This window comes from Lolium perenne, chromosome 6 (assembly GCF_019359855.2).
Source record: "Lolium perenne isolate Kyuss_39 chromosome 6, Kyuss_2.0, whole genome shotgun sequence".
Classification (NCBI taxonomy): domain Eukaryota; kingdom Viridiplantae; phylum Streptophyta; class Magnoliopsida; order Poales; family Poaceae; genus Lolium; species Lolium perenne.
The window spans coordinates 28,046,386-28,073,463 of record NC_067249.2 but is presented as its reverse complement, the minus strand read 5'-3'; the positions used below and the strand labels follow the sequence as shown (position 1 = coordinate 28,073,463).

The window sequence follows — 27,078 nt, the reverse complement described above, 5'->3', positions numbered from 1 at the left end:
CTTTCCACCTCAAGAAGCAAACACTTGTGTGAACTGTGCATTGATTCCTACATACTTGCATATTGCACTTGTTATATTACTTTACATTGACAATATCCATGAGATATACATGTTATAAGTTGAAAGCAACCGCTGAAACTCAATCTTCCTTTGTGTTGCTTCAATACCTTTACTTTGATTTATTGCTTTATGAGTTAACTCTTATGCAAGACTTATTGATGCTTGTCTTGAAAGTACTATTCATGAAAAGTCTTTGCTTTATGATTCATTTGTTTACTCATGTCATTACCATTGTTTTGATCGCTGCATTCATTACATATGCTTACAATAGTATGATCAAGGTTATGATGGCATGTCACTCCAGAAATTATCTTTGTTATCGTTTACTCCGCTGGACGAGCAGGAACTAAGCTTGGGGATGCTGATACGTCTCCGACGTATCGATAATTTCTTATGTTCCATGCCACATTATTGATGATATCTACATGTTTTATGCATACTTTATGTCATTATTATGCGTTTTCTGGAACTAACCTATTGACGAGATGCCGAAGGGCCAGTTGCTGTTTTCTGCTATTTTTGGTTTCAGAAATCCTAGTAAGGAAATATTCTCGGAATTGGACGAAATCAACGCCCAGCATCTTAGAATCCCCGGGAGCTTCCAGAACACCCGAGAGCCGCCAGAGAGGGGCCACAGGGGGCCCATACATGGTGGCGGCGCGGCCTAGGAGGGGGGCGCGCCGCCCTAGTGTCTGGTGGCCCCAGACCCCTTCTGACGCTGCCCTTCCGCCTATTTAAGGTCTCCGTCGCGAAAACCCTACCACGTTCGACGAAACCAGAGAAAACCTTCCAGAGCCGCCGCCATCGCGAAGCCAAGATCTGGGGGACAGGAGTCTCTATTTCGGCACGCCGCCGGGACAGGGAAGTGCCCCCGGAAGGCTTCTCCATCGACACCACCGCCATCTTCATCAACGCTGCTGTCTCCCATGAGGAGGGAGTAGTTCTCCATCGAGGCTCGGGGCTGTACCGGTAGCTATGTGGTTAATCTCTCTCCTATGTACTTCAATACAATAATCTCATGAGCTGCCTTACATGATTGAGATTCATATGATGATGCTTGTAATCTAGATGTCATTATGCTAGTCAAGTGGATTTTACTTATGTGATCTCCGGAGACTCCTTGTCCCACGTGTGTAAAGGTGACAGTGTGTGCACCGTGTGGGTCTCTTAGGCTATATTTCACAGAATACTTATTCGCTGTTGGATGGCATAGTGAAGTGCTTATTTATATCTCTTTATGATTGCAATGTGTTTTGTATCACAATTTATCTGTGTGCTACTCTAGTGATGTTATTAAAGTAGTTTATTCCTCCTGCACGGTGTAATGGTGACAGTGTGTGCATCGTGTAGTACTTGGCGTAGGCTATGATTGTGATCTCTTGTAGATTATGAAGTTAACTATTGCTATGATAGTATTGATGTGATCTATTCCTCCTTTCGTAGTGTGAAGGTGACAGTGTGCATGCTATGTTAGTACTTGGTTTGGTTATGTTGATCTGTTATGCACTCTAAGGTTATTTAAACATGAACATTGAATATTGTGGAGCTTGTTAACTCCGGCATTGAGGGTTCGTGTAATCCTACACAGTTAGTGGTGTTCATCATCCAACAAGAGGGTGCAGAGTCTAGCATCTATTTATTTATTCTGTTATGTGATCAATGTTGAGAGTGTCCACTAGTGAAAGTATGATCCCTAGGCCTTGTTCCTAAATACTGCTATCGCTGCTTGTTTACTGTTTTACTGCTTGTTTACTTCCTGCAATATTACTACCATCAACTGCACGCCAGCAAGCACTTTTCTGGCGCCGTTACTACTGCTCATATTCATCCATACCACTTGTATTTCACTATCTCTTCGCCGAACTAGTGCACCTATTAGGTGTGTTGGGGACACAAGAGACTTCTTGCTTTGTGGTTGCAGGGTTGCATGAGAGGGATATCTTTGACCTCTTCCTCCCTGAGTTCGATAAACCTTGGGTGATCCACTTAAGGGAAACTTGCTGCTGTTCTACAAACCTCTGCTCTTGGAGGCCCAACACTGTCTACAAGAATAGAAGCACCCGTAGACATCATCTTGCTAACCCACAAGTATAGGGGATCACAAAAGTCTTCGAGGGAAGTAAAACCTAAATTTATTGATTCGACACAAGGAGAGGTAAAAAATACTTATAAGTCTTAACATCGGAGTTGTCAATTCAGCTACACCTGGAAAAGCACTAGTAACAGGGGCGATGTGAAAGTAGAAATAATATAAGAGCAATGACAATAGTAACACAACAGCAGTAGAAGTAACAAAGAGGAGGTGGCACCGGAAACTATTCCAGTGCGTAGTTGACTGTGGAGCAATGATGATGACAAAAGGACCGGGGTTCCCAGCTATCTACACTAGTGGTAACTCTCCAAATAAATAACATGTGTTGGGTGAATAAATTACAGTTGGGCAACTACTCTCCAGAAAACTAGAGGCATGAACCCACTATCGAGCATAAACTCTCTCTTGGAGATACATGCAACTACTTGATCAGGGTAACTACAAGTACCGGAGAGCATGCAAGATCTTAAATAACAGTAGTATGATAATATGATGAACAATCTGATCACAATTCCACAATTTATCGGATCCCAACAAACACAACATCAATTACATCATATGGATCTCAATCATGTAAGACAGCTCATGAGATCATTGTATTGAAGTATATGTGAGAGAGATTACCAACTAGCTACAACCGAGAACCCGTAGTCCTAGGGGGAACTACTCACGAACCATCATGGAGTCGAAGTGGAGGCGGTGGAGTCGATGGAGATGGCTCCAGAGGTCAATCCCCGTCCCGGCAGGGTGCCGGAACAGGAAATTCTGACCCCCGAAACTTGTCTGGACGATGGCGGTGGCGACGGAACTTTTCATGGATGGAAGCTGGATATTTCAGGGTTTTCGCGTTGGAGGCAATTTATAGGCGGAAGGGTGAGGTCGGTGAGCGCCAGGTGGCCCCACACCACCCCTTGGCGTGGCCAGGGCCTGGGCCGCGCCAAGGCATGGTCTGGCCGGCTCCTAGCCCCCTCCATCTCTCCTCTAGACTCCATCTTCGTTTCGGTAAAATAGCAACTTCGGCTTTTGTTTCGTCCAATTCTGAGAATATTTCATGTACAACGTTTCTAAAATACAAAACATCAGAAAACATGGAACTATCACTGTGGCATCTTGTCAATAGGTTCGTTCCGTAAAATGCATAAAAGTGCCACGAAGTGTAAGTAAAACATATATAAATTAGTGTGAAACAAGCATGGAGCATCAAAAAGTATAGATACGTTTGCAACGTATAAGAGCCCGGTGATACCTCTGACCGTCAACAATCCGAACATCATCCGAAAACCGATCGCAGGTGAGTTCTCCTACACTTGTTGGGAATTTAGGAATCTCATGATTTTTAACCATGTCATGCCACGTTGTAGACTTTGAACTTGAAACTTGCAAAAGTTTGGCCATTACATGCCACAATGTTCAATTCCATGTCATTATGAAAATTTTAGTCATTCCATGCCACCATGTTCAATTCCAAGTCATTATAATTTTTTTAGCCATTCCATGCCACCATGTTTAATTTCATGTCACTATGAAAACTTTAGCCATGACATGCCACCATGTTCAATTCCATGTCATTATGAAAATTTTAGCCATTCCATGCCACCATGTTTAATTCCATGGCATTATGAAAATTTTAGCCATGACATGCCACTTGTTGAAAATGTAGCAATCTCATGACTTTTCTTTTGACCTTGTAGAAGGACAAAGAAATGGACAAGACCAAGGTTGATGTTGTTATGGATTTATGAACTTGTATGTACTCTACCTATGTATGGACTTGTATGAACTTATGAATTTTTGAACTTGTATTGATTTGTTGTTGGTGGACTTGTACGGACTATATTATTATGGATTCATAATTTGTTGTTGTTGGATTATGTTGTTGATGCTGGATATATGTGTGCTATATTGTTGTTGGATATATGCTATATAAATTATGTTCAAACTGTAGAAGTAATGGAAAACAAAAAAAGGAAAAATCCAGGAGCCTTTGCTGTGTGTATGCACACGGCAAAAGACATTTGGTCACCGTTACCGTGCGTATACACACGGCAAAGGAGCCACGTGGTGCAAGCCTGTGCGCCGTCGCATGCGCTGGTCGTGCCTGGAGGGTCGTTGTCGTGTGTGGGGGAGAGAGGGCGCACCACAAAGGCGAGCAGCACAGCAAAGTGGCCGCGCACGGCAAAGATCACACCGCACGACAAAGGCTGAGGCGCACGGCAAAGACCTTGCCACGACAGAGAGAGTCGTTGTCGTGCGGTGTGGATGGCGCACGACAAAGACCTTTGCCGTGTATTTTCGGAGGGACGCACTGGCAATGCGTTGCTGTTCGATCTTTGCCGAGGGCTAACGCACGGCAAAGAAATTGCCGTGCGTATAGGTTCCTTTCCCGTGCAAACGGGTGCACGGCAAAAGCTTGCTTTTCCGTAGCGAATTGGAAGGATAAAAAATAATAAGAAAATAGGTCATAGTTGCTGCCAAAACACAATTTACCAAAGCCAGCCTCTCAGTTCTAGACATTAGCTTTCCCTTCTTCCAAGGTTTCAGCTTGCTAGCCACTTTATCAAGAAAAATCTGGCAGTCAACTCGTCTTGGCTACCTAAAGCTAAGAGCTAGGCCCAAATACATGCAAGGAAGGATCTAATGCTATAACCAATTTTCTTGAGGAACTCATGATCCATATTATCACAGCTAATTGGGAAGGCAGTGCACTTGTTGAGATTTATGCTCAGCCCAGAGGTGTTGCCAGAAAAATTCCAACAGGTCAAAACTAAATTTCACTTCCTCTTTTACCGGGTTTAGAAACAAGGCAGCATCATCAGCATAGGAACTCACACGCATTCTGGATGTTCTCTGTGAAATTTCAGATAGGAGGCCGGATTCAGTTGCTTGGTTTAGAATTCGCTGCAGAGGTTCCAGGGCAATAATGAATAACCTCGGGGCAAAGGGTTCTCTCTGGCGCGGCCTCTGCGATGAAGGACGGGGCGTCCTGGTTCACCATTCAGCAATACACGAGAGGAAGCCTACGAGAACATGAGGGAAATAATATTCCTCCAGGTTTCCCCAAAACCAAAGGCACGAAGGTTTTCAAGTAGATACTCCCAGAGTCCCAGTTGATAGAATCAAAAGCTTTTGCACAATCAAGCTTCAGGAAGAGCAGGGGCCTTTTCTTAGTGCGCTTCTTTGATTACACTCCTCTAATAAAGATACAGTTATCATGGATGGACCTATTTTTTTGATAAAAGCATTTTGACTCGAGCTAATGACGGTGTTCAGTTCAGGAGCCTAGATGCCATCAGTTAGCCAATATTTCTTTTTTGCAAAGCTATGCATCAAGCTAACAGGCCTAAAATCCAAGACACAATAAACACTCCTTAGAAATGAGTGCAATGTTGGCAATGTTCAGTAATCTCCAATTCGCATGCAAAGAGTCCATTTACTCCTCTAAATTTCGAGGCATCGGCTAGAGATGCCCCCCTAATATAGGCAAAACAATATACATGATTTGTATGTTATACCATCAGAAAAGGCTCTTAGCTAGGTGCCCAACAAATCAAAAGAATATGAAACCGTCAGGTATTGGCACACGCATGGCTTATTTTCAAACTTACTACTACTTGGTATAATTTTTCTCTACAAGTAATAGCTGGCCATGGGTTTCACACACGCAGACGAGAGGGACTTGACCAACTCAACCACACGCACGCGCTGTTGAGAGTCTCGAAATCGACTCGCGACCGCATGCGCATGCCGCCGGGCCAACAACTTAGCGCACATCAAATATATGTGCATGCGTACTAGGACTAATTCCGACGCGTATGGAAAATGTTAGGTGTTTTGGATTTCCTTTGTGTCCCTAATTAAGAAAACCATGCTGCTTGCACGTGTTTAGTAGTACAAGATCATTATTCTTAACGCGTATGAATATTTTTCCCTTTCAACTTTGATTAGCTTATTAGTATGGTCGATGTCTGGATGTATATATTGTGGTGGTTCCACTATGGCTGCCAGTAGAAAACGAAAGCAACAGGTAGCTGGAGAGAGATGCTAATGATAGTACTAGTAACGCTAATCTCCATCGCAGCACTGCTGCAACCTGCGGTGGCGGCGCCTCCGCCGCCGTCGCAAGGGATGCCCGGCTGCAACACCACCTGCGGAAACGTCACGGTGCCATACCCGTTCGGCATGGGGCCGCCGCGCTGCTACCTTCCAGGGTTCAACCTCACCTGCGACGACAGCCTCAACCTGCTCACCGGCCGCCATGACCGTGGCGGGAGGATGCTTGTCGTGGGCATCTTCCTGGAGAACAGCACGGTACGCGTCATGAGGAAGAGTCAAGGCACGGTGAACCTCACCAGCTCCGGCCGGCGCTTCCGGTGGAGGCTCATGGAGGGAGGGCCGTACTCCCTGGCGGCGGCGAACGAGTTCATCGTCACGGGGTGCAACGTGGACGCGACGCTGGTCGACAGCAGAAGCGGCGGCAACGCCAGCTCCTGCGCCTCCTTCTGCATGGGCGACAACCCCTGGCGAGAGAACATGACCCGGTGCAGCCTCGGCACCTGCAGCGCGACCATCGCCTCCACGGGCCACACGTCCTACGACGTGAGGCTCCGGCCCGTCGTCGATGAGGACGCCGGCGTCCAGGGCGTCCTGAACCGCTTGCCCATGCACGCGCTCATCGCCGAGAAGGGCTGGCTGGGCGTGAACAATGCCTTCAACCTGCTGCTGGGGCTCGATCAGCTCTTCCCCACGGTTCTCGACTGGGCGTGCGCGGCGGACGACGTGTGCAAAAGCGCGCACAGCGTCCGGAACAGCAGTGGAAGAGGCTACACGTGCCAGTGCCAGCCCGGCTACGAGGGAAACCCGTACCTCACCGGCGGATGCCAAGGTAATTAACCTACACAAACTGTTCAACACATATCAGTGGCTCCCTAACCTGTTGAAGCCATATTGCTATTCTGAAGAGTCGGTATTACAATACGCAACGTCTCCTGAATGATTGGCGCATTGATGGTGCCCCATAACAATTAGGAGTGAAGAATCATGTCAAACACTTAAAATTGATTAAGGAAATTCATATGTTTCTCTATTGGAGATCTAGCATCAATCTATCTTAAAAAAAATCATAAATAGACATATCAGGGAAAATAATCATCACTTACTACTCTGTTTTTTCTAAATTTTAGGAGTAGTTCGTTTTTCTAAATATCTATGTCTTGGTACCATATAGGAAACACAAATTTGTCAATCCTAATATTATGTATTCCTACATTTTTGTTATTTTGCATTTCAAATAAGTTTAGTATTTAAAATTTTAGGTACCAATGGAAGTATTTGGGTGGCTTGCCTAATTGTTTCAAACATTTCTTTTTGTATGGTAGATATCAATGAGTGCATGATGCCAAACCTCCATCAGTGTTATGGCGTGTGCACCAATACGCTCGGTTCTTTTCAGTGTAGGTGCCCACGAGGATTCCAAGGCAATGTTAACTTACCAAATGGATGCATCAAGTCTGTGAACACAGGTGAACACCAATGCCTAACCTTCTTCACAGTCGTTATACATATTCAGTTTTGCTAACGCTCCATCGCTGTAAGAATTCCAGCCTATACATTGCAACAACACAAATTATTGCAATATATTGTTGCAATATGATGCTATTGCAAAGTTCCATGCAGCACAAAAATATGTCATCTATTTGGATATTTCAACATTTATTATAGTACCATTCTTGGTGCAAACATATTCTAAGAATTTTATGTTTACTAGTTGATAAGAATTGGTTGTTAGATTGCCAGTCTCAAGATTGGGTCTCTTATAACCATACGGTTTTTTTTTGGATCAAAGTTAATGTAGTTCAAACTATCGAGTGTACCCGTATATTTTATATATCGTAGTTTACACTAGGGTTACTTTATATTTTCATGGCAGCTAGCACCACCAAATTTCAAATTAACTGTTATATCTCCAATTTTATGATTAGATCCCAAATTCGCAGCTAAGATCAAATAGCATTTACACGTGAAACAATTAGTCCACGAATTATGTCAGAAGAACCACAATTATCACTATCAAACGTAAGAGTAGGATAAACATAGTCGGACACCCACAATGGAGCCCTTGTTGTTGCTGATCATCCAAGTTGCCAATCACGGCAAGCCTAAATTTTTGGCAGCAATATGCCTAAAGTAGTTGCAACCTTTTATGGGGATAGAGTATTCAAGACCTAGTATAGGAAGAATACATAATTTCAGAAGTTGTTGAATAATAAATAAATTAGAAACCTATAAATTGATCATATGTGTACTTAAGAAACGAGAGTCAATAGACTAAACAATAAGCTGAAAGAAACATTCTAATATAACCATTGCCAAATAATTGTTCCATTAGAGGTGTGCCACTCGTTGGCTCCCATTTTCTTCCAAAAGTAGAAGAAATTAACACTATCTTAGAGAAAATTAAAATATGTGATTCATATCCCTGTGAGTACGTGCATAGTTGTTGATTAATTTTGAGAAATTCAGGCACTTATTGAATATACTTATTTGACGCTATGGTTGTGTCAATCAATGCGATATACCATGTGGAAACAAGATACTATGTATGGCTAGCTCGAACTAGGTGCAACCATGCAATGGAAATGAACTATAGTTATTTGACGTTGTGGTTTATATGTTTCGGTGTCTTGCATGCTTTTACATGTATTGATGCTATCAAAAATTTATACTTACGATAACTGACAGCAATGTAAATACTCCTTCCGTCCCATGGAACATGTCGAAAGTTTGTCATGTTCCAATTTAGACAAACTTTCGACATGTTCCATGGGACGGAGCGAGTACTATCGTCAATAAGTATAAATTTTAGGCAGAACTTATAAGGGAATGAAAAGGAGAGAAATGGGTATTGTGATAGAGTTGAAAATTGCTCAGCTCTCTTAGAAACTATCAAATGGCTAAATAGAAACGAAACTGGAAAATGTGCATAAAAATGTTGACTAATAAAGACATTGGCATACACATACTAGTTGGGTTTATTTATGTGTTTGGTGAAGATTCAAATGATAATATATGTCATTTTATAAATTTAAGGTGTTGTTTTGAACCACAAGCAGTAATCTTAACGTGAAAGGATAAATGTTTATGAATAACAGAAAACCACCCTTTGAATTATTCTATTTGCCAACCAAAAGTACATCTGGAAGCTAATGGCTAGTACTATATCTATTTTTTTGCAGGTTTAATCATTGGTCTATCAGTTGCCAGTGCCCCGTGTCTGATGCTTTTGACTCTTTGTGCATTCTTAATAATTCGCAAGGTTAACCATCAAAAGGCAAAAAGGCTAAAGGAAAAGTTTTTTCATCAGAATCGTGGGCAACTGCTGCAACAGTTGATATCTCATAAGTCAGACATTGCTGAGAGAATGATTATTCCCTTACACGAGCTAGAAAAGGCCACAAACAACTTTGATCAAACTCGTAAGCTGGGTGGTGGAGGGCATGGTACTGTATACAAAGGGATTCTATCAGACTTGCATGTTGTAGCCATTAAAAAGTCAAAGATTGTGGTCAAGAAAGAAATCGATGAGTTCATAAATGAAGTTGCAATACTATCGCACATCAACCATAGAAACATTGTAAAGCTTTTTGGGTGTTGTCTTGAGACAGAAGTACCTTTGTTGGCCTATGAGTTCATTTCTAATGGAACTCTAAGTGATTATCTTCACAAGGAACCACCAAGTCCAATACCTTGGGAAGACAGATTAAGGATTGCAGCAGAAATTGCCAAAGCTCTTGCTTACCTTCACTCAGCTATTTCTGTACCCATAATACATAGAGATATCAAGTCTGCCAATATACTCCTTGATGATGCCCTAACAAGCAAGGTGTCTGATTTTGGAGCTTCAAGGTACATTCCTAGTGATCGGACAGGCATAACAACAGTGGTTCAAGGAACAATAGGATATTTAGATCCTATGTACTATTACACGGGACGCCTTACAGAATATAGTGACATTTATAGTTTCGGAGTAATTCTTGTTGAATTGCTTACTCGAAAGGGGCCAGTTACATATAGGTCTTCAGATGGCGATGGGCTTGTTACACATTTTGTTGAACTACTTGCAGCAGATAATCTGGTTCAAATACTAGATCCACAGGTTATGGATGAGGGAGGTAGCCAAGTTAAAGAAGTAGCTTATCTAGCTGCATCATGCATAAAACTAAGAGCAGAAGAGCGACCAACCATGAGGCAAGTGGAGATGACACTTGAAGGCCTACAAGCACCTAAGGAGCGTGTTCTTGATTATTTGATAGCAAAAAAATTTCAACATAGTTATTCTGAAATGAGTTTAGAAGAAGAGTCATTTATCTTGTCCGGGAGTTACCCTCGACCGACATGCGATGAGTCCATTGGTAGTTAGAAGGTTGCTCATCAACTATTGATGGCAGTAAATAGGATTTATTCTTAAGTTTTAATGTTTTCTATTTTTGCTTGTGTTTTGAGGTTTTGCTCAATTTAATTTGTTAAAAGATGGTTTCTTTGGTGACAATTATTGTGGTACCGATACTCCTAATGAAGGTATGGAAATCAATCAAATATAAGAATTAATATGCTGAGGGTGGCCTAGACTTTTTTCTCTATGTTTAACGAGAGAGTATTGTTTACTTTGGTCAGTTCGGACAACAATCCAACGCCTGCAAAATTGATCCGACCTGACTCTCCTTCCTTGCAACACTTTACATCTAGAGAAGTGCATTTTCCAGTTAAGGGTATGTACTACCTCTCCTTACATAGATTCAAAGAAATAGAAATAGGAAGCATCTGTTAACTACAATAATTTTGATTAGCTAGCATTTGAGTTCATGTCCTATCTCGATCTAGTAGAGTTTGGGTTAAAATGGAAGGTTTAATCACGTAGGTTACATGGTTAGTTTTGTAACTGAGAATGGCCAGGAGTCCTTCATGTATAGGCTACAGCTTATGAGGGCATATGCATCCTCTTCCCGAGATGATAATACACAAGAAATCCTGTAGGCCATGGATGGAATCTAAAACCTATCAAAACACTAGATCCTCTTACCTAGATCTATCGCAAGGAAGTTTTTTCTAAAATGAGAGAATGAACTGACCATGCAGGATTTTGGAATGAAGGGGCATTACCAGGCTGCTGAAGCCATTATGAGGGACTGGAACAGACTGGTTGTTACGTTTTAGCTGCATGGCTGAGAGGCAATAGCTATGCTGGTGGGCATAGCAGTTGCTAACCAGATCAACTGTGTCATTGCTTGAGTTCAGAGTCGACCGTCAGTTGAATTTATTGATGCTCATATTTTTGGTAGGTTTTCTCATGATAATAGAAATTCATATGAACTGGGTTGAGGAACTCTTTGTCTTTATTTTGAATGATCTTTCTTTTACTGCTTTACCATAAAGGAACCCCTTTAACGAAGTACTAACTAACAGACAAAAAAGATCTGTCTAGCAACGCACCTGAATAGCTCCAAGTGCACATGTTGTCAAGTCACAGTTTTGTAAACCTGAAGAATTTTTCTTGTTAAATATAGAACCTAAAATTGAATATATAGTATAAATTTTCCATTTAGCGTTACACTAAAACAAATTTACTTACAGACTGTATAGCTTGCATGCAGCTTTGGAGATGCTAGTTGCATAGTAAATCGGTATAACGTTGGTTCCACTCGGTTGTTGTAGTACAAGCAGGCCCATTCCTAGCACCCAAGTTGTATCAAAATCATGATTACAAAACATAACTATAAATTTCGATGTGAAATAAAGCAACGCAAAGTTGAGGAAGTTACTGTTAGTGATGTATAGATCCCTTTACTGTATATTTCCAGTGTATGAGGATTTCCCTACATATTGTATCACCTGTACAAGTACTTGCATTTGGCCCACAGTGAATACTAGTCGCTCATTCACAACATGGTATCAGAGCTCCTAGTTTAGCTCTTTGCACGCTGCAACTCCGTGCTTGATCCGCACCACCGCCGATGATCTTTCCGGCCGCTGCTGCTCCACCTTCTTCTTCCTCTCCCGTTCCTATCGGGATCGAGTTCTTCTAGCCGTCTTTCTCGTTTTGGAGCTCGATCTGGAGCTCTCGCTGCTCTGCCATCCCTCGGCCGTGACCCGCCGCAGGCTGCCCCGGCCGTGTCCTCTGTCGGCCACCCCGGCCTGCTCCGGCCGCGCCCCGGCCTCCCCGGCCGCGCCTCTCACCGGCCTGCTCCGGCCGAGCCCCGGCCTGCCCTAGGTGGAAATAGACACATCCTCAGCCCAGAAGTGAGGATGGGGCTCGGCTCCATTTCCTTGGTAAACAAAGGGGGCCAACGCTACTATGTTATTTTTATCTATGACTTCTCTCGCCACACTTGGATCTATTTTATGACTTCTCGCAGCGAGGTTCTCTCGATATATAAGCGTTTCGCTACCATGGTATATACTCAGTTTTCCACGCCTATTCGTGTGCTTCGGGCTGACTCCGCTGGTGAGTATATCTCCCAGCTGTTGCGTGGTTTTCCCGCTGAGCAGGGCACTCTTGCCCAGTTCTCCTGTCCTGGTGCCCATGCCCAAAATGGCGTGGCTGAGCGCAAGCATCGCCACCTGCTTGAGACGGCTCGTGCGGTGATGATCGCCGCCTCTCTTCCTCCTCACTTCTGGGCTGAGGCTGTGTCTATTTCCACCTATCTCATCAACCTTCAGCCCTCCACGGCCATGCAGGGTGGTACCCCTCTTGAGCGTCTTACTGGCCGCGCTCCTAATTATTCGACCCTTCGTCTTTTTGGTTGCATTTTCTATGTTCTCCTGGCTCCACGCGAACGCATCAAGCTGACTGCTCAGTCTGTTGAGTGTGTCTTCCTTGGCTGCAGTCCTGAGCACAAGGGATATAAGTGCTGGGATCCTATTGGTTGCCGGATGCGCATATCTCGGGACGTCACATTTGATGAGTCTCGTTCTTTCTACCCGCGTCCCTCCTCCTCTTCCTTTTCGGTGGACGATATCTCTTTTCTCATGTTTTCTGACTCACCTCCTCCCGTGCCTTAGGTTCCTGCTCCGCTGATTCTCTCCCCACCTTCTACTCCTTCTTCACCCACCAGATCCCCCTCTCCTCCATCACCACCTTCTCCACCCTCTACACCTTCCTCTCCTATGTCACCTTCCTCGCCTATGGTGGTCCCTCCCTACCCTTTCCACAACTCCCGTCATCCCCGTGAGGATGATGATGCTCCTTCTGACATGCCCTCCACCTCTGGTGTGATGCCTTCTCCATCCGAGCCGACTCATCATCTTCGTGCTCGTCCTCGTCCTCCTCCTGATCGCTATTCTCCCACTCACTACAGTCTCTCTGCTGTCCTTGAGCCGACCTCTTATCGGGATGCTCTTACTCATCCCGAATGGCCGCTAGCGATGGCTGAGGAGATTGATGCTCTCGAGCGTACTGGCACCTGGGATGTTGTCACTCCTCCTTCCTCGGTCAGTCCCATCACATGCAAGTGGGTCTACAAGATCAAGACTCGCTCCGATGGTTCTCTTGAGCGCTACAAGGCTCGTCTTGTCGCTCGCGGCTTTCAGTAGGAGCATGGCCGTGACTATGATGAGACCTTTGCTCCAGTGGCTCACATGACCACTGTTCGGACTCTTCTTGTTGTTGCTTCTGTTTGGCACTGGTCTGTCTCTCAGCTTGATGTGCAGAATGCTTTTCTGAATGGTGAGTTACGTGAGGAGGTATATGATACGTCTCCGACGTATCGATAATTTCTTATGTTCCATGCCACATTATTGATGTTATCTACATGTTTTATGCACACTTTATGTCATATTCGTGCATTTTCTGGAACTAACCTATTAACAAGATGCCGAAGTGCCAGTTCCTGTTTTCTGCTATTTTTGGTTTCAGAAATCCTAGTAACGAAATATTCTCGGAATCGGACGAAATCAACGCCCAAGTTCCTATTTTCACCGGAAGCATCCAGAACACCCGGGAAGGACCAGAGGGGGCACTGGGCCCCCGGACCATAGGCCGGCGCGGCCCAGGGCCCCGGCCGCGCCGCCCTATGGTGTCGTCGCCCTTCGACCCTCTGTGCCGCCTCTTCGCCTATATAAAGCCCCTGGATCGAAAACCCTGATACGTTCGACGAAACCCACAGAAACCTTCCAGAGCCGCCGCCATCGCGAGGCCAAGATCTGGGGGACAGGAGTCTCTGTTCCGGCACGCCGCCGGAACGGGGAAGTGCCCCCGGAAGGCTTCTCCATCGACACCGCTGCCATCTCCACCGTCATCTTCATCACCGCTGCTGCTCCCATGAGGAGGGAGTAGTTCTCCATCGAGGCTCGGGGCTGTACCGGTAGCTATGTGGTTCATCTCTCTCCTATGTACTTCAATACAATAATCTCATGAGCTGCCTTACATGATTGGGATTCATATGATGATGCTTGTAATCTAGATGTCATTATGCTAGTCAAGTGAGTTTTACTTATGTGATCTCCGGAGACTCCTTGTCCCACGTGTGTAAAGGTGACAGTGTGTGCACCGTGTGGGTCTCTTAGGCTATATTTCACAGAATACTTATTCACTGATGAATGGCATAGTGAGGTGCTTATTTATATCTCTTTATGATTGCAATGTATTTGTATCACAATTTATCTATGTGCTACTCTAGCAATGTTATTAAAGTAGTTCTATTCCTCCTGCACGATGTAATGGTGACAGTGTGTGCATCCGTGTTAGTACTTGGTTTATGCTATGATCATGATCTCTTGTAGATTGCGAAGTTAACTATTGCTATGATAGTATTGATGTGATCTATTCCTCCTACATATGCATGAAGGTGACAGTGTGCATGCTATGTTAGTACTTGGTTTAGTCTTTTGATCTATCTTACACTATAAGGTTACTTAAATATGAACATTTAATTGTGGAGCTTGTTAACTCCGGCATTGAGGGTTCGTGTAATCCTACGCAATGTGTTCATCATCCAACAAAAGTGTAGAGTATGCATTTATCTATTCTGTTATGTGATCAATGTTGAGAGTGTCCACTAGTGAAAGTCTAATCCCTAGGCCTTGTTCCTAAATACTGCTGCGTTACTACTGCTTGTTTACTGTTTCACTGTGTTACTACTGCTGCAATACTACCACCATCAACTACACGCCAGCAAGCTATTTTCTGGCACCGTTGCTACTGCTCATATATATTCATACCACCTGTGTTTCACTATCTCTTCGCCGAACTAGTGCACCTCTTAGGTGTGTTGGGGACACAAGAGACTTCTTGCTTTGTGGTTGCAGGGTTGCATGAGAGGGATATCTTTGACCTCTTCCTCCCTGAGTTCGATAAACCTTGGGTGATCCACTTAAGGGAAAACTTGCTGCTGTTCTACAAACCTCTACTCTTGGAGGCCCAACATTGTCTACAGGAAAAGGAGGGGGAAGTAGACATCAAGCTATTTTCTGGCGCCGTTGCCGGGGAGGAAAGGTAAAAGGTACTCACACTCCGGATCTCGGCTACTAAGCTATTTTCCGGCGCCGTAAGTACTCAAAGCTATTTCCTTTAGATCCTGCAATTGCATCTTTTTGTTTCTTGTTTACACTAGTTTGGCATAATGGACAACAATGAGCTTTTTATTCTATTTCCTGAATTAAGACATGGATGGTTTGATCCGAAAATAAAAAAACACATGGAACATGTTAGCATGAATACTTTGAACACCATTGTTGCTAATAATATGGAAAATTCTAAGCTTGGGGAAGCTGGTTTGCATGATATTTTTAGTCCCCCAAGCATTGAGGAGAAAATTTTCTTTGATGATACTTTGCCTCCTATTTATGATGATTATAATGATACTAGTCTTTTGTTGCCACCTGTTATGGAGGATAAATTTGATTATGAATACAATATGCCTCCCATATTTGATGATGAGAATAATAATGATAACTACTTTGTTGAATTTGCTCCCACTATTACTAATAAAATTTATTATGCTTATGTGGAGAGTAATAATTTTATGCATGAGACTCATGATAAGAATGCTTTATGTGATAGTTATATTGTTGAGTTTGCTCATGTTGCTACTGAAAGTTATTATGAGAGAGGAAAATATGGTTGTAGAAATTTTCATGTTACTAAAACACCTCTCTATGTGCTGAAATTTTTCAAGCTACACTTGTTTTATCTTTCTATGCTTGTTACTTTGCTCTTCATGAACTTGTTTATTTATAAGATTCCTATGCATAGAAAGCATGTTAGACTTAAATGTGTTTTGAATTTGCCTCTGGATGCTCTCTTTTGCTTCAACTACTATTTCTTGCGAGTGCATCATTAAAACTGCTGAGCCCATCTTAATGGCTATAAAGAAAGAACTTCTTGGGAGATAACCCATGTGTTATTTTGCTACAGTACTTTGTTTTATATTTGTGTCTTGTAAGTTGTTTACTACTGTAGCAACCTCTCCTTATCTTAGTTTTGTGTTTTGTTGTGCCAAGTGAAGCCTCTAATCGAAGGTTGATACTAGATTTGGATTTCTGCGCAGAAACAGATTTCTATCTGTCACGAATCTGGGCTGTTTTCTCTGTAGAAAAATCAGAAAAATATGCCAATTTACGTGCGTATTCCTCAGATATGTACGCAACTTTCATTAGTTTTGAGTTTTTTGATCTGAGCAACGGAAGTATTTATTAAAAATTCGTCTTTACGGACTGTTCTGTTTTGACAGATTCTGTCTTTTATTTCGCATTGCTTCTTTCGCTGTGTTGGGTGGATTTCTTTGTTCCATTACCTTCCAGTAGCTTTGAGCAATGTCCAGAAGTGTTAAGAATGATTGTGTCACCTCTGAACATGTGAGTTTTTGATTATGTGCTAACCCCTCTAATGAAGTTTATGAGAAGTTTGGTGTGAAGGAAGTTTTCAAGGGTCAAGAGAGGAGGATGATATACTATGATCAAGAAGAGTGAAAGCTCTAAGCTTGGGGATGCCCCGGTGGTTCACCCCTGCATATATCAAGAAGACTCAAGCGTCTAAGCTTGGGGATGCCCAAGGCATCCCCTTCTTCATCGACAAATTATCAGGTTCCTTCTCTTGAAACTATATTTTTATTCGGTCACATCTTATGTGCTTTACTTGGAGCGTCTGTGTGCTTTTGTTTTTGTTTTTGTTTGAATAAATGCTTGTGTGGGAGAGAGACACGCTCCGCTGGTTCATATGAACACATGTGTTCTTAGCTTTTAGTATTCATGGCGAAGTTTCTTCTTCGTTAAATTGTTATATGGTTGGAATTGGAAAATGATACATGTAGTAATTTGCTATTAATGTCTTGGGTAATGTGATACTTGGCAATTGTTGTGCTCATGTTTAAGTTCTTGCATCATATGCTTTGCACCCATTAATGAAGAAATACATAGAGCATGCTAAAATTTGGTTTGCATAATTGGTCTCTCTAAGGTCTAGATAATTTCTAGTATTGAGTTTGAACAACAAGGAAGACGGTGTAGAGTCTTATAATGTTTTCAATATGTATTTTATGTGAGTTTTGCTGCACCGGTTCATCCTTGTGTTTGTTTCAAACAACCTTGCTAGCCTAAACCTTGTATCGAGAGGGAATACTTCTCATGCATCCAAATACTTGAGCCAACCACTATGCCATTTGTGTCCACCATACCTACCCACTACATGGTATTTCTCCGCCATTCCAAAGTAAATTGCTTGAGTGCTACCTTTAAACAATTCAAAATTTATCACCTCTGATTTGTGTCAATGTTTTATAGCTCATGAGGAAGTATGTGGTGTTTATCTTTCAATCTTGTTGGGCAACTTTCACCAATGGACTAGTGGCTTCATCCGCTTATCCAATAATTTTGCAAAAAGAGCTGGCAATGGGATTCCCAGTCCCAAATTAATTAACAAAAATAGACACTCCTCCATGGTATGTGATTGTTGGACGGCACCCGAAGGATTCGGTTGGCCATGGCTTGTGTAAGCAAAGGTTGGGAGGAGTGTCATCATAATAAAACTAAAATAAAAAGGCACTCCTTCATGGTATGAGATTGTTGGCAGGCACCCGAGGATTCGGTTAGCCATGGTTTGTGAAAGAAAGGTTGGAAGGAGTGCCATCCAAAAATAAAATAAAATGGGAGCCGCTCTTTGAAGGTTTGTCTGGCAAGGGGGTTAGAGTACCCGCTACCATTCGTTGACAACAACATACACCTCTCAAAACTTTACTTTTATGCTCTCTATATGTTTTCAAAATCAAAGCTCTAGCACAAATATAGCAATCGATGCTTTCCTCTTTGAAGGATCATTCTTTTACTTTTATGTTGAGTCAGTTCACCTATCTCTCTCCACCTCAAGAAGCAAACACTTGTGTGAACTGTGCATTGATTCCTACATACTTGCATATTGCACTTGTTATATTGCTTTGCATTGACAACTATCCATGAGATATACATGTTATAAGTTGAAAGCAACCGCTGAAACTTAATCTTCCTTTGTGTTGCTTCAATGCCTTTACTTTGAATTATTGCTTTATGAGTTAACTCTTATGCAAGACTTATTGATGCTTGTCTTGAAGTACTATTCATGAAAAGTCTTTGCTTTATGATTCAGTTGTTTACTCATGTCATTACCATTGTTTTGATCATTGCATTCATTACATATGCTTTACAAATAGTATGATCAAGGTTATGATGGCATGTCACTCCAGAAATTATCTGTGTTATCGTTTTACCTGCTCGGGACGAGCAGAACTAAGCTTGGGGATGCTGATACGTCTCCGACGTATCGATAATTTCTTATGTTCCATGCCACATTATTGATGTTATCTACATGTTTTATGCACACTTTATGTCATATTCGTGCATTTTCTGGAACTAACCTATTAACAAGATGCCGAAGTGCCAGTTCCTGTTTTCTGCTGTTTTTGGTTTTAGAAATCCTAGTAACGAAATATTCTCGGAATCGGACGAAATCAACGCCCAAGTTCCTATTTTCACCGGAAGCATCCAGAACACCCGGGAAGGACCGCAGGGGGCACCGGGCCCCGGACCATAGGCCGGCGCGGCCCAGGCCCTGGCCGCGCCGCCCTATGGTGTCGTCGCCCTTCGACCCTCCCGTGCCGCCTCTTCACCTATATAAAGCCCCGGATCGAAAACCACGATACGTTCGACGAAACCCACAGAAACCTTCCGGAGCCGCCGCCATCCCGAGGCCAAGATCCTGGGGGACAGAGTCTCTGTTCGGCACGCCGCCGAACGGGAAGTGCCCCCGGAAGGCTTCTCCATCGACACCGCTGCCATCTCCACCGCCATCTTCATCACCGCTGCTGCTCCCATGAGGAGGGAGTAGTTCTCCATCGAGGCTCGGGGCTGTACCGGTAGCTATGTGGTTCATCTCTCTCCTATGTACTTCAATACAATAATCTCATGAGCTGCCTTACATGATTGAGATTCATATGATGATGCTTGTAATCTAGATGTCATTATGCTAGTCAAGTGAGTTTTACTTATGTGATCTCCGGAGACTCCTTGTCCCACGTGTGTAAAGGTGACAGTGTGTGCACCGTGTGGGTCTCTTAGGCTATATTTCACAGAATACTTATTCACTGATGAATGGCATAGTGAGGTGCTTATTTATATCTCTTTATGATTGCAATGTATTTGTATCACAATTTATCTATGTGCTACTCTAGCAATGTTATTAAAGTAGTTCTATTCCTCCTGCACGATGTAATGGTGACAGTGTGTGCATCCGTGTTAGTACTTGGTTTATGCTATGATCATGATCTCTTGTAGATTGCGAAGTTAACTATTGCTATGATAGTATTGATGTGATCTATTCCTCCTACATATGCATGAAGGTGACAGTGTGCATGCTATGTTAGTACTTGGTTTAGTCTTTTGATCTATCTTACACTATAAGGTTACTTAAATATGAACATTTAATTGTGGAGCTTGTTAACTCCGGCATTGAGGGTTCGTGTAATCCTACGCAATGTGTTCATCATCCAACAAAAGTGTAGAGTATGCATTTATCTATTCTGTTATGTGATCAATGTTGAGAGTGTCCACTAGTGAAAGTCTAATCCCTAGGCCTTGTTCCTAAATACTGCTACGTTACTACTGCTTGTTTACTGTTTCACTGTGTTACTACTGCTGCAATACTACCACCATCAACTACACGCCAGCAAGCTATTTTCTGGCACCGTTGCTACTGCTCATATATATTCATACCACCTGTGTTTCACTATCTCTTCGCCGAACTAGTGCACCTCTTAGGTGTGTTGGGGACACAAGAGACTTCTTGCTTTGTGGTTACAGGGTTGCATGAGAGGGATATCTTTGACCTCTTCCTCTCTAAGTTCGATAAACCTTGGGTGATCCACTTAAGGGAAAACTTGCTGCTGTTCTACAAACCTCTGCTCTTGGAGGCCCAACACTGTCTACAGGAAAAGGAGGGGGAAGTAGACATCAGTATACATGCAACCACCTCCTGGCTATTCTATTCCCGATGGCATGGTCTGTCGTCTCCGACGCTCTCTCTACGGCCTTAAGCAAGCCCCTCGTGCCTGGTTTCAGTGTTTCGCGTCTGTGGTGACCTCTGCTGGTTTTATCCCTAGCGCACATGACCCTACACACTTTGTCCACACATCTTCTCGTGGTCGGACTCTCCTTCTTCTTTATGTTGATGACATGATCATCACATGTGTTGACCCTGAGTACATTGCCTTTGTCAAGCTAGGCTAGTCTTCGTGATAAGTTTCTCATGACTGATCTTGGTCCTCTTCGCTACTTTCTTGGCCTTGAGGTTTCTCTACCTCCGATGGCTTCTATATCTCCCAGGAGAAGTATATCCAGGACATTCTCACTCGTGCCGCTCTTGGCGATGAGCGCACTGTCGAGACTCCTATGGAGCTCAATGTTCATCTCCGTGCCACTGATGGAGATCCTCTTCCGGACCCGACTCGCCATCGTAATTTGGTTGGGAGCCTTGTCTACCTTTCTTTCACCCGTCCTGACATCTCCTACCCGGTCCACATTCTGAGTCAGTTCATGTCTGCTCCCACTAGTGTCCACTATAGTCATCTCCTTCGTGTCCTCCGCTATCTTCATGGCACTATCTCCCGTCGTCTTTTCTTTCCTCGCTCCAGCTCCTTATAGATCCAGACCTACTCAGATGCTACCTAGGCTAGTGATCCATCGGACCGCAAGTCTCTTTCTGCCTACTGTGTCTTTCTTGGTGGCTCTCTCATTGCTTGGAAGACCAAGAAGCAGGTTGCAGTCTCTCGTTCGAGTGTCGAGGCTGAGTTGCGAGCGATGGCTCTCTTGACGGCAGAGGTGTGATACGTCTCTAACGTATCTATAATTTCTTATGTTACATGCTAGTTTTATGACAATACCTACATGTTTTATTCATACTTTATAATTTTTTATGCATTTTCTGGGACTAACCTATTAACAAGATGCCACAGTGCCAGTTCCTGTTTTCTGCTGTTTTTGATTTCAGAAAAGTTGTTTTACAAATATTCTCGGAATTGGACGAAACAAAAGCCCACGGCCCTATTTTCCACGGAGTGTTCCAGAAGACCGAAAAAGAGTCGAGGAAGGCCAGCAGGGGGCCCTCCCCATATGGCGGTGCCGGGGGCCCCACTGCCGCGCCGAGACATGGGGAGGGAGCCCCCTGGCTCCCCCGACGCTGCCCCTTCGCCTATTTATTCCTTCGTCCCCGAAAACCCTAGTACCGAGAGCCAAAATACCAGAACAGTTCCAGAGACGCCGCCGCCGTCAACCCTAACTCGAGGGGTTCAGAAGATCTCCTCCGGCACCCTGCCGGAGAGGGGAATCATCACCGGAGGGCTCTACATCACCATGCCCGCCTCCGGACTGATGCGTGAGTAGTTCATCCTTGGACTACGGGTCCATAGTAGTAGCTAGATGGTTGTCTTCTCCTATTGTGCCATCATGTTTAGATCTTGTGAGCTGCCTATCATGATCAAGATCATGTTGGAGATATGCCCAAGAGGCAATAATAAAAGTGGTTATTATATATCTTTGTGTTTATGATAAATGTTTATATACCATGCTATAATTGTATTAACCGAAACATTGATACATGTGTGTTATGTAAACAACAATGAGTCCCTAGTAAGCCTCTTAACTAGCTTGTTGATTAATAGATGATTATAGTTTCATAATCATGAACATTGGATGTTATTAATAACAAGGTTATATCATTATATGAATGATGTAATGGACACACCCAATTAAGCGTAGCATAAGATCACGTCATTAAGTTATTTGCTATGAGCTTTCGATACATAGTTACCTAGTCCTTTCGACCATGAGATCATATAAATCACTTATACCGGAAAGGTACTTTGATTACATCAAACGCCACTGCGTAAATGGGTGGTTATAAAGGTGGGATTAAGTATCCGGAAAGTATGAGTTGAGGCATATGGATCAACAGTGGGATTTGTCCATCCTGATGACGGATAGATATACTCTGGGCCCTCTCGGTGGAATGTCGTCTAAATAGCTTGCAAGCATATGAATAGTTCATAAGAGACCACATACCACGGTACGAGTAAAGAGTACTTGTCAGGAGACGAGGTTGAACAAGGTATAGAGAGATACCGATGATCAAACCTCGGACAAGTAAAATATCGCGTGACAAAGGGAATCGGTATCGTATGTGAATGGTTCATTCGATCACTAAGTCATCGTTGAATATGTGGGAGCCATTATGGATCTCCAGATCCCGCTATTGGTTATTGGCCGGAAAGAGTTCTCAACCATGTCTACATAGTTCGCGAACCGTAGGGTGACACACTTAAGGTTTGATGTCATATTAGTAGAACTTGAATATGGAATGGAGTTCGAAGTTTTGTTCGGAGTCTCGGATGGGATCCTAGACATCACGAGGAGTTTCGGAATGGTCCGGAGAATAAGATTCATATATAGGAAGTCATTTTATAAGTTTGAAAATGATCCGGTGCATTTATGGAAGGTTCTAGAAGGTTCTAGAAAAGTCCGGAAGAAATCACTTTGGAAGGCGGAGTCCCGAAGGGACTCCACCTCCCATGGCCGGCCAACCCTAGAGGGGTGGAGTCCCAGGTGGACTCCACCAAGGGTGGCCGGCCACCCCCCTCATGGAAGGGTGGGAGTCCCACTTGAGGTGGGAATCCCACCTTGGGTAGGTTTCCCTACACATGGAAGGTTTTGGGTTGGGGTCTTATTCGAAGACTTGTAGTCCAACACTTGGGGGTTCCACCTATATAATGAGGGGCAAGGGGAGGGGGGCGGCCACTACAAGCTCATAGCTTGGCCGCACCCCTAAGTGGCCGGCCACCCCCTCTCCCCAAACCCTAGCCGCCCCACTCCTCCACCTCTCCCACAACGCTTAGCGAAGCTCCGCCGGAGATCTCCATCGCCACCGCCACCACGCCGTCGTGCTGCCGGATTCAAGGAGGAGCTACTACTTCCGCTGCCCGCTGTAACGGGGAGAAGGACGTCGTCTTCATCAACACCGAACGTGTGACCGAGTACGGAGGTGCTGCCCGTTTGTGGCACCGTCAAGATCTTCTACGCGCTTTTGAAAGCGACAAGTGATCGTCTACTGCAGCAACAAGAGCCTCATCTTGTAGGCTTTGGAAATCTTCAAGGGTGAGTCTTGTTCATCCCCTCGTTGCTCCCGTCTTCTAGATTGCATCTTGGCTTGGATTGCGTTCTCGCGGTACGAAATTTTTTGTTTTCTATGCAACGAATCCCTACAGATCATCTATTTGTAATGCTACATGTTGTGTTTGTTGGGATCCGATTAATATGGAATACTATGTCAAGTTGATTATTGATCTATCATATATGTGTTGTTTATGATCTTGCATGCTCTCCGTTGCTAGTAGAGGCTCTGGCCAAGTTGATACTTGTAACTCCAAGAGGGAGTATTTATGCTAGATAGTGGGTTCATGTCTCCATTGAATCTGGGGGAGTGACAACAACCCCTAAGGTTGTGGATGTGTTGTTGCCACTAGGGATAAAATATCAATGCTTTGTCTAAGGATATTTGTATTGTTTACATTACGCACAGTACTTAATGCAATTGTCTGTTGCTTGCAACTTAATACTGGAAGGGGTGCGGATGCTAACCCGAAGGTGGACTTTTTAGGCATAGATGCATGCTGGATGGCGGTCTATGTTCTTTGTCGTAATGCCCTAAGTAAATCTCATAGTAGTCATCATGATATGTATGTGCATTGTTATGCCCTCTCTATTTGTCAATTGCCCAACTGTAATTTGTTTACCCAACATGTTATTTATCTTATTGGAGAGACACCACTAGTGAACTGTGGACTCCGGTCCATTCTTTTACATCTGAAATACAACCTGCTGCAATCATTGTTCTCTTTTGTTTTCTGCAAGCAAACATCATTTTCCACACCATACGTTTAATCCTTTGTTTTCAGCAAGCCGATGAGATTGACAACCTCACTGTTAAGTTGGGGCAAAGTAGTTTGATTGTGTTGTGCAGGTTCCACGTTGGCACCAGAATCCCTGGTGTTGCGCCGCACTACACTCCTTCACCAACAACCTTCACGTGATCTTCATCTCCTACTGGTTCGATAACCTTGGTTTCTTACTGAGGGAAAACTCGCTGCTGTACTCATCATACCTTCCTCTTGGGGTTCCCAACGGACATGTGCTTTACCGTCACAAGCAGCTACTTTTCTGGCGCCGTTACCGGGGAGATCAAGACACGCTGCAAGGGGAGTCTCTCACACCCAATCTCTTTACTTTGTTTATTATCTTGCTTTATTTTATTTTCTGTCTTGTTTGCTTTCTTTATATCAAAAACACAAAAAAAATAGTTACTTGTTTACTTTTGTTATTTCGGTTTTTTTTACCTTGTTTATTTTTATTGCTAAAATGAGTAGTCCTGAAGTTGAAGTTCGTTCGTTTAAGCAACAAGGGGGAGAAAGTTTTAAAGATGCTTGGTATAGAATTAGTGATGCTCATCATAGGTGCACTAAGAAACACTCCACTATTATCCTCCTTAGGAACTTTTATGTTGGTATCTCTAGCTGGAATAGGTACGTTCTTGATACTCTTACATGGGGTAATTTTCTAGGTACTCCTGCTTTAGAAGCTAGTTACATCATTGAGAGTCTAGTTGGAATACCACCTGTTAATGAAGCTAAAATTGAAATCTCTCTTGAGGATGTCATGAAAAAGTTGGAGGCCATAGAGAAAAATCTTCCAAGAGTTGAGACTAAATTGGGAATATTATTGATAATACTGATAAACTTGATAAATCCCTAGGAGGAATTAATGAAAGAATTGCTGTCTTAGAAACTTGTGCTATCCATGATAATCAAACCCATATGATTGGTGAACTTGAAGAAGCTATGGGAACCTTGGGTTCAACTTTTTCTTCTCTTAAGTTTAAGGAGAAAGCTTATGTGGGTAAGGAGCAAAAGTTCATGTATGTCCCTAAAATGCCAAAGCCAAAGAATCATTATGAGCTTAAAATTGATAAAACCCTTAGTACCACTATGGGAAATTTAGATAATGGAGCATCTAAGATACCTTTTGCGACAAGTTGTGTTTTTAAGGAAAATTATGATGTTGATGCTTCTTCTCTTGATGTTACTTGATTTACACTTTCTGCGCCTAGCTGAAAGGCGTTAAGGAAAAGCGCTTATGGGAGACAACCCATTATTTTATTTCTGCAATTTTTGTTTTATATTTGAGTCAAGGTGCTTGTTACTACTGTAGCAATACCTTTGTATCTTTATTTTCTTGCATTGTTGTGCCAAGTAAAGTCTTTGATAGAAAGTTGATACTAGATTTGGATTTCTGCGTAGAAACAGATTTTTAGCTGTCACGAATTTGAGCTTTTCTCTCTGTAGAAAAATCTAAAAAATCTGAAAAAATTCATGAGTAATCCTCAGATATGTACGCAACTTTCGTTCAACTGGAGCTTTTCCATCTGAGCATGTTAAGTGTCTGGAAAAAATTCGTCTTTACGGACTATTCTGTTTTTGACAGATTCTACCTTTTATTTCGCATTGCCTCTTTTACTGTGTTTGAGTGGATTTCTTTAATCCATTAAATTTTAGTAGCCTTGGGTAATGTCCAGAAGTGTTGGGAATAATTGTGTCCTTACTGAACATGTGAATTTTTGATTATGCACTAACCCTCTAATGAGATTGCTTTGAGTTTGGTGTGAAGGAAGTTTTCAAGGATCAAGAGAGGAGGATGATATAATATGATCAAGAAGAGTGAAAAGTCTAAGCTTGGGGATGCCCCCGTGGTTCATCCCTGCATATTTCAAGAAGACTCAAGCGTCTAAGCTTGGGGATGCCCAATGCATTCCCTTCTTCATCAAACTTATCAGGTCACCTCTAGTGAAACTATATTTTAATTCCGTCACATCTTATGTGCTTTACTTGGAGCGTCCGTGTGCTTTTATTCTCGTTTGTTATTTTAAGTTTCTTAATAAATCGGATCCTAACATGTTTGTGTGGGAGAGAGACACGCTCCGCTTTTTCATTTGAACACTTGTGTTTTTCGTTTTATTTTTCATGTTCATGGCGAAAGCTGAAAGCCGCAGCACTTATTGTTATTTGGTTGGAAATAGAAAATGCTTCATGTGGTAATTGGTATATTATCTTGAATAATTTGATACTTGACAATTGTTTTGAGCTCTCAAGTAGATCATGTTTAAGCCCTTGCATCATGTAGTTTAAACCTATTAGTGGAGAACTACCGTAGAGCTTGTTGAAATTTGGTTTGCATGATTGCTCTCTCTAAGGTCTAGATATTTTCTGGTAAAAGTGTTTGAGTAACAAGGAAGACAGTGTAGAGTCTTATAATGCTTGCAATATGTTCTTATGTAAGTTTTGCTGTACCGGTTTATACTTGTGTTT

At 43.0% G+C, this 27,078-nt stretch overlaps 1 protein-coding gene across 1 annotated transcript; it reads left to right on the top strand.

Moving 5' to 3' along the window:
* Nucleotides 1-6,154: 6,154 nt before the first annotated feature.
* Nucleotides 6,155-10,887, top strand: LOC127308493 (wall-associated receptor kinase 3). Its single transcript, XM_051339324.2, has 3 exons — nt 6,155-7,034; nt 7,528-7,671; nt 9,385-10,887. The coding sequence occupies exons 1-3, from the start codon at nt 6,191-6,193 to the stop codon at nt 10,566-10,568; spliced, it is 2,172 nt and encodes a 723-aa protein (XP_051195284.1). The 5' UTR covers nt 6,155-6,190; the 3' UTR covers nt 10,569-10,887.
* Nucleotides 10,888-27,078: the final 16,191 nt, after the last annotated feature.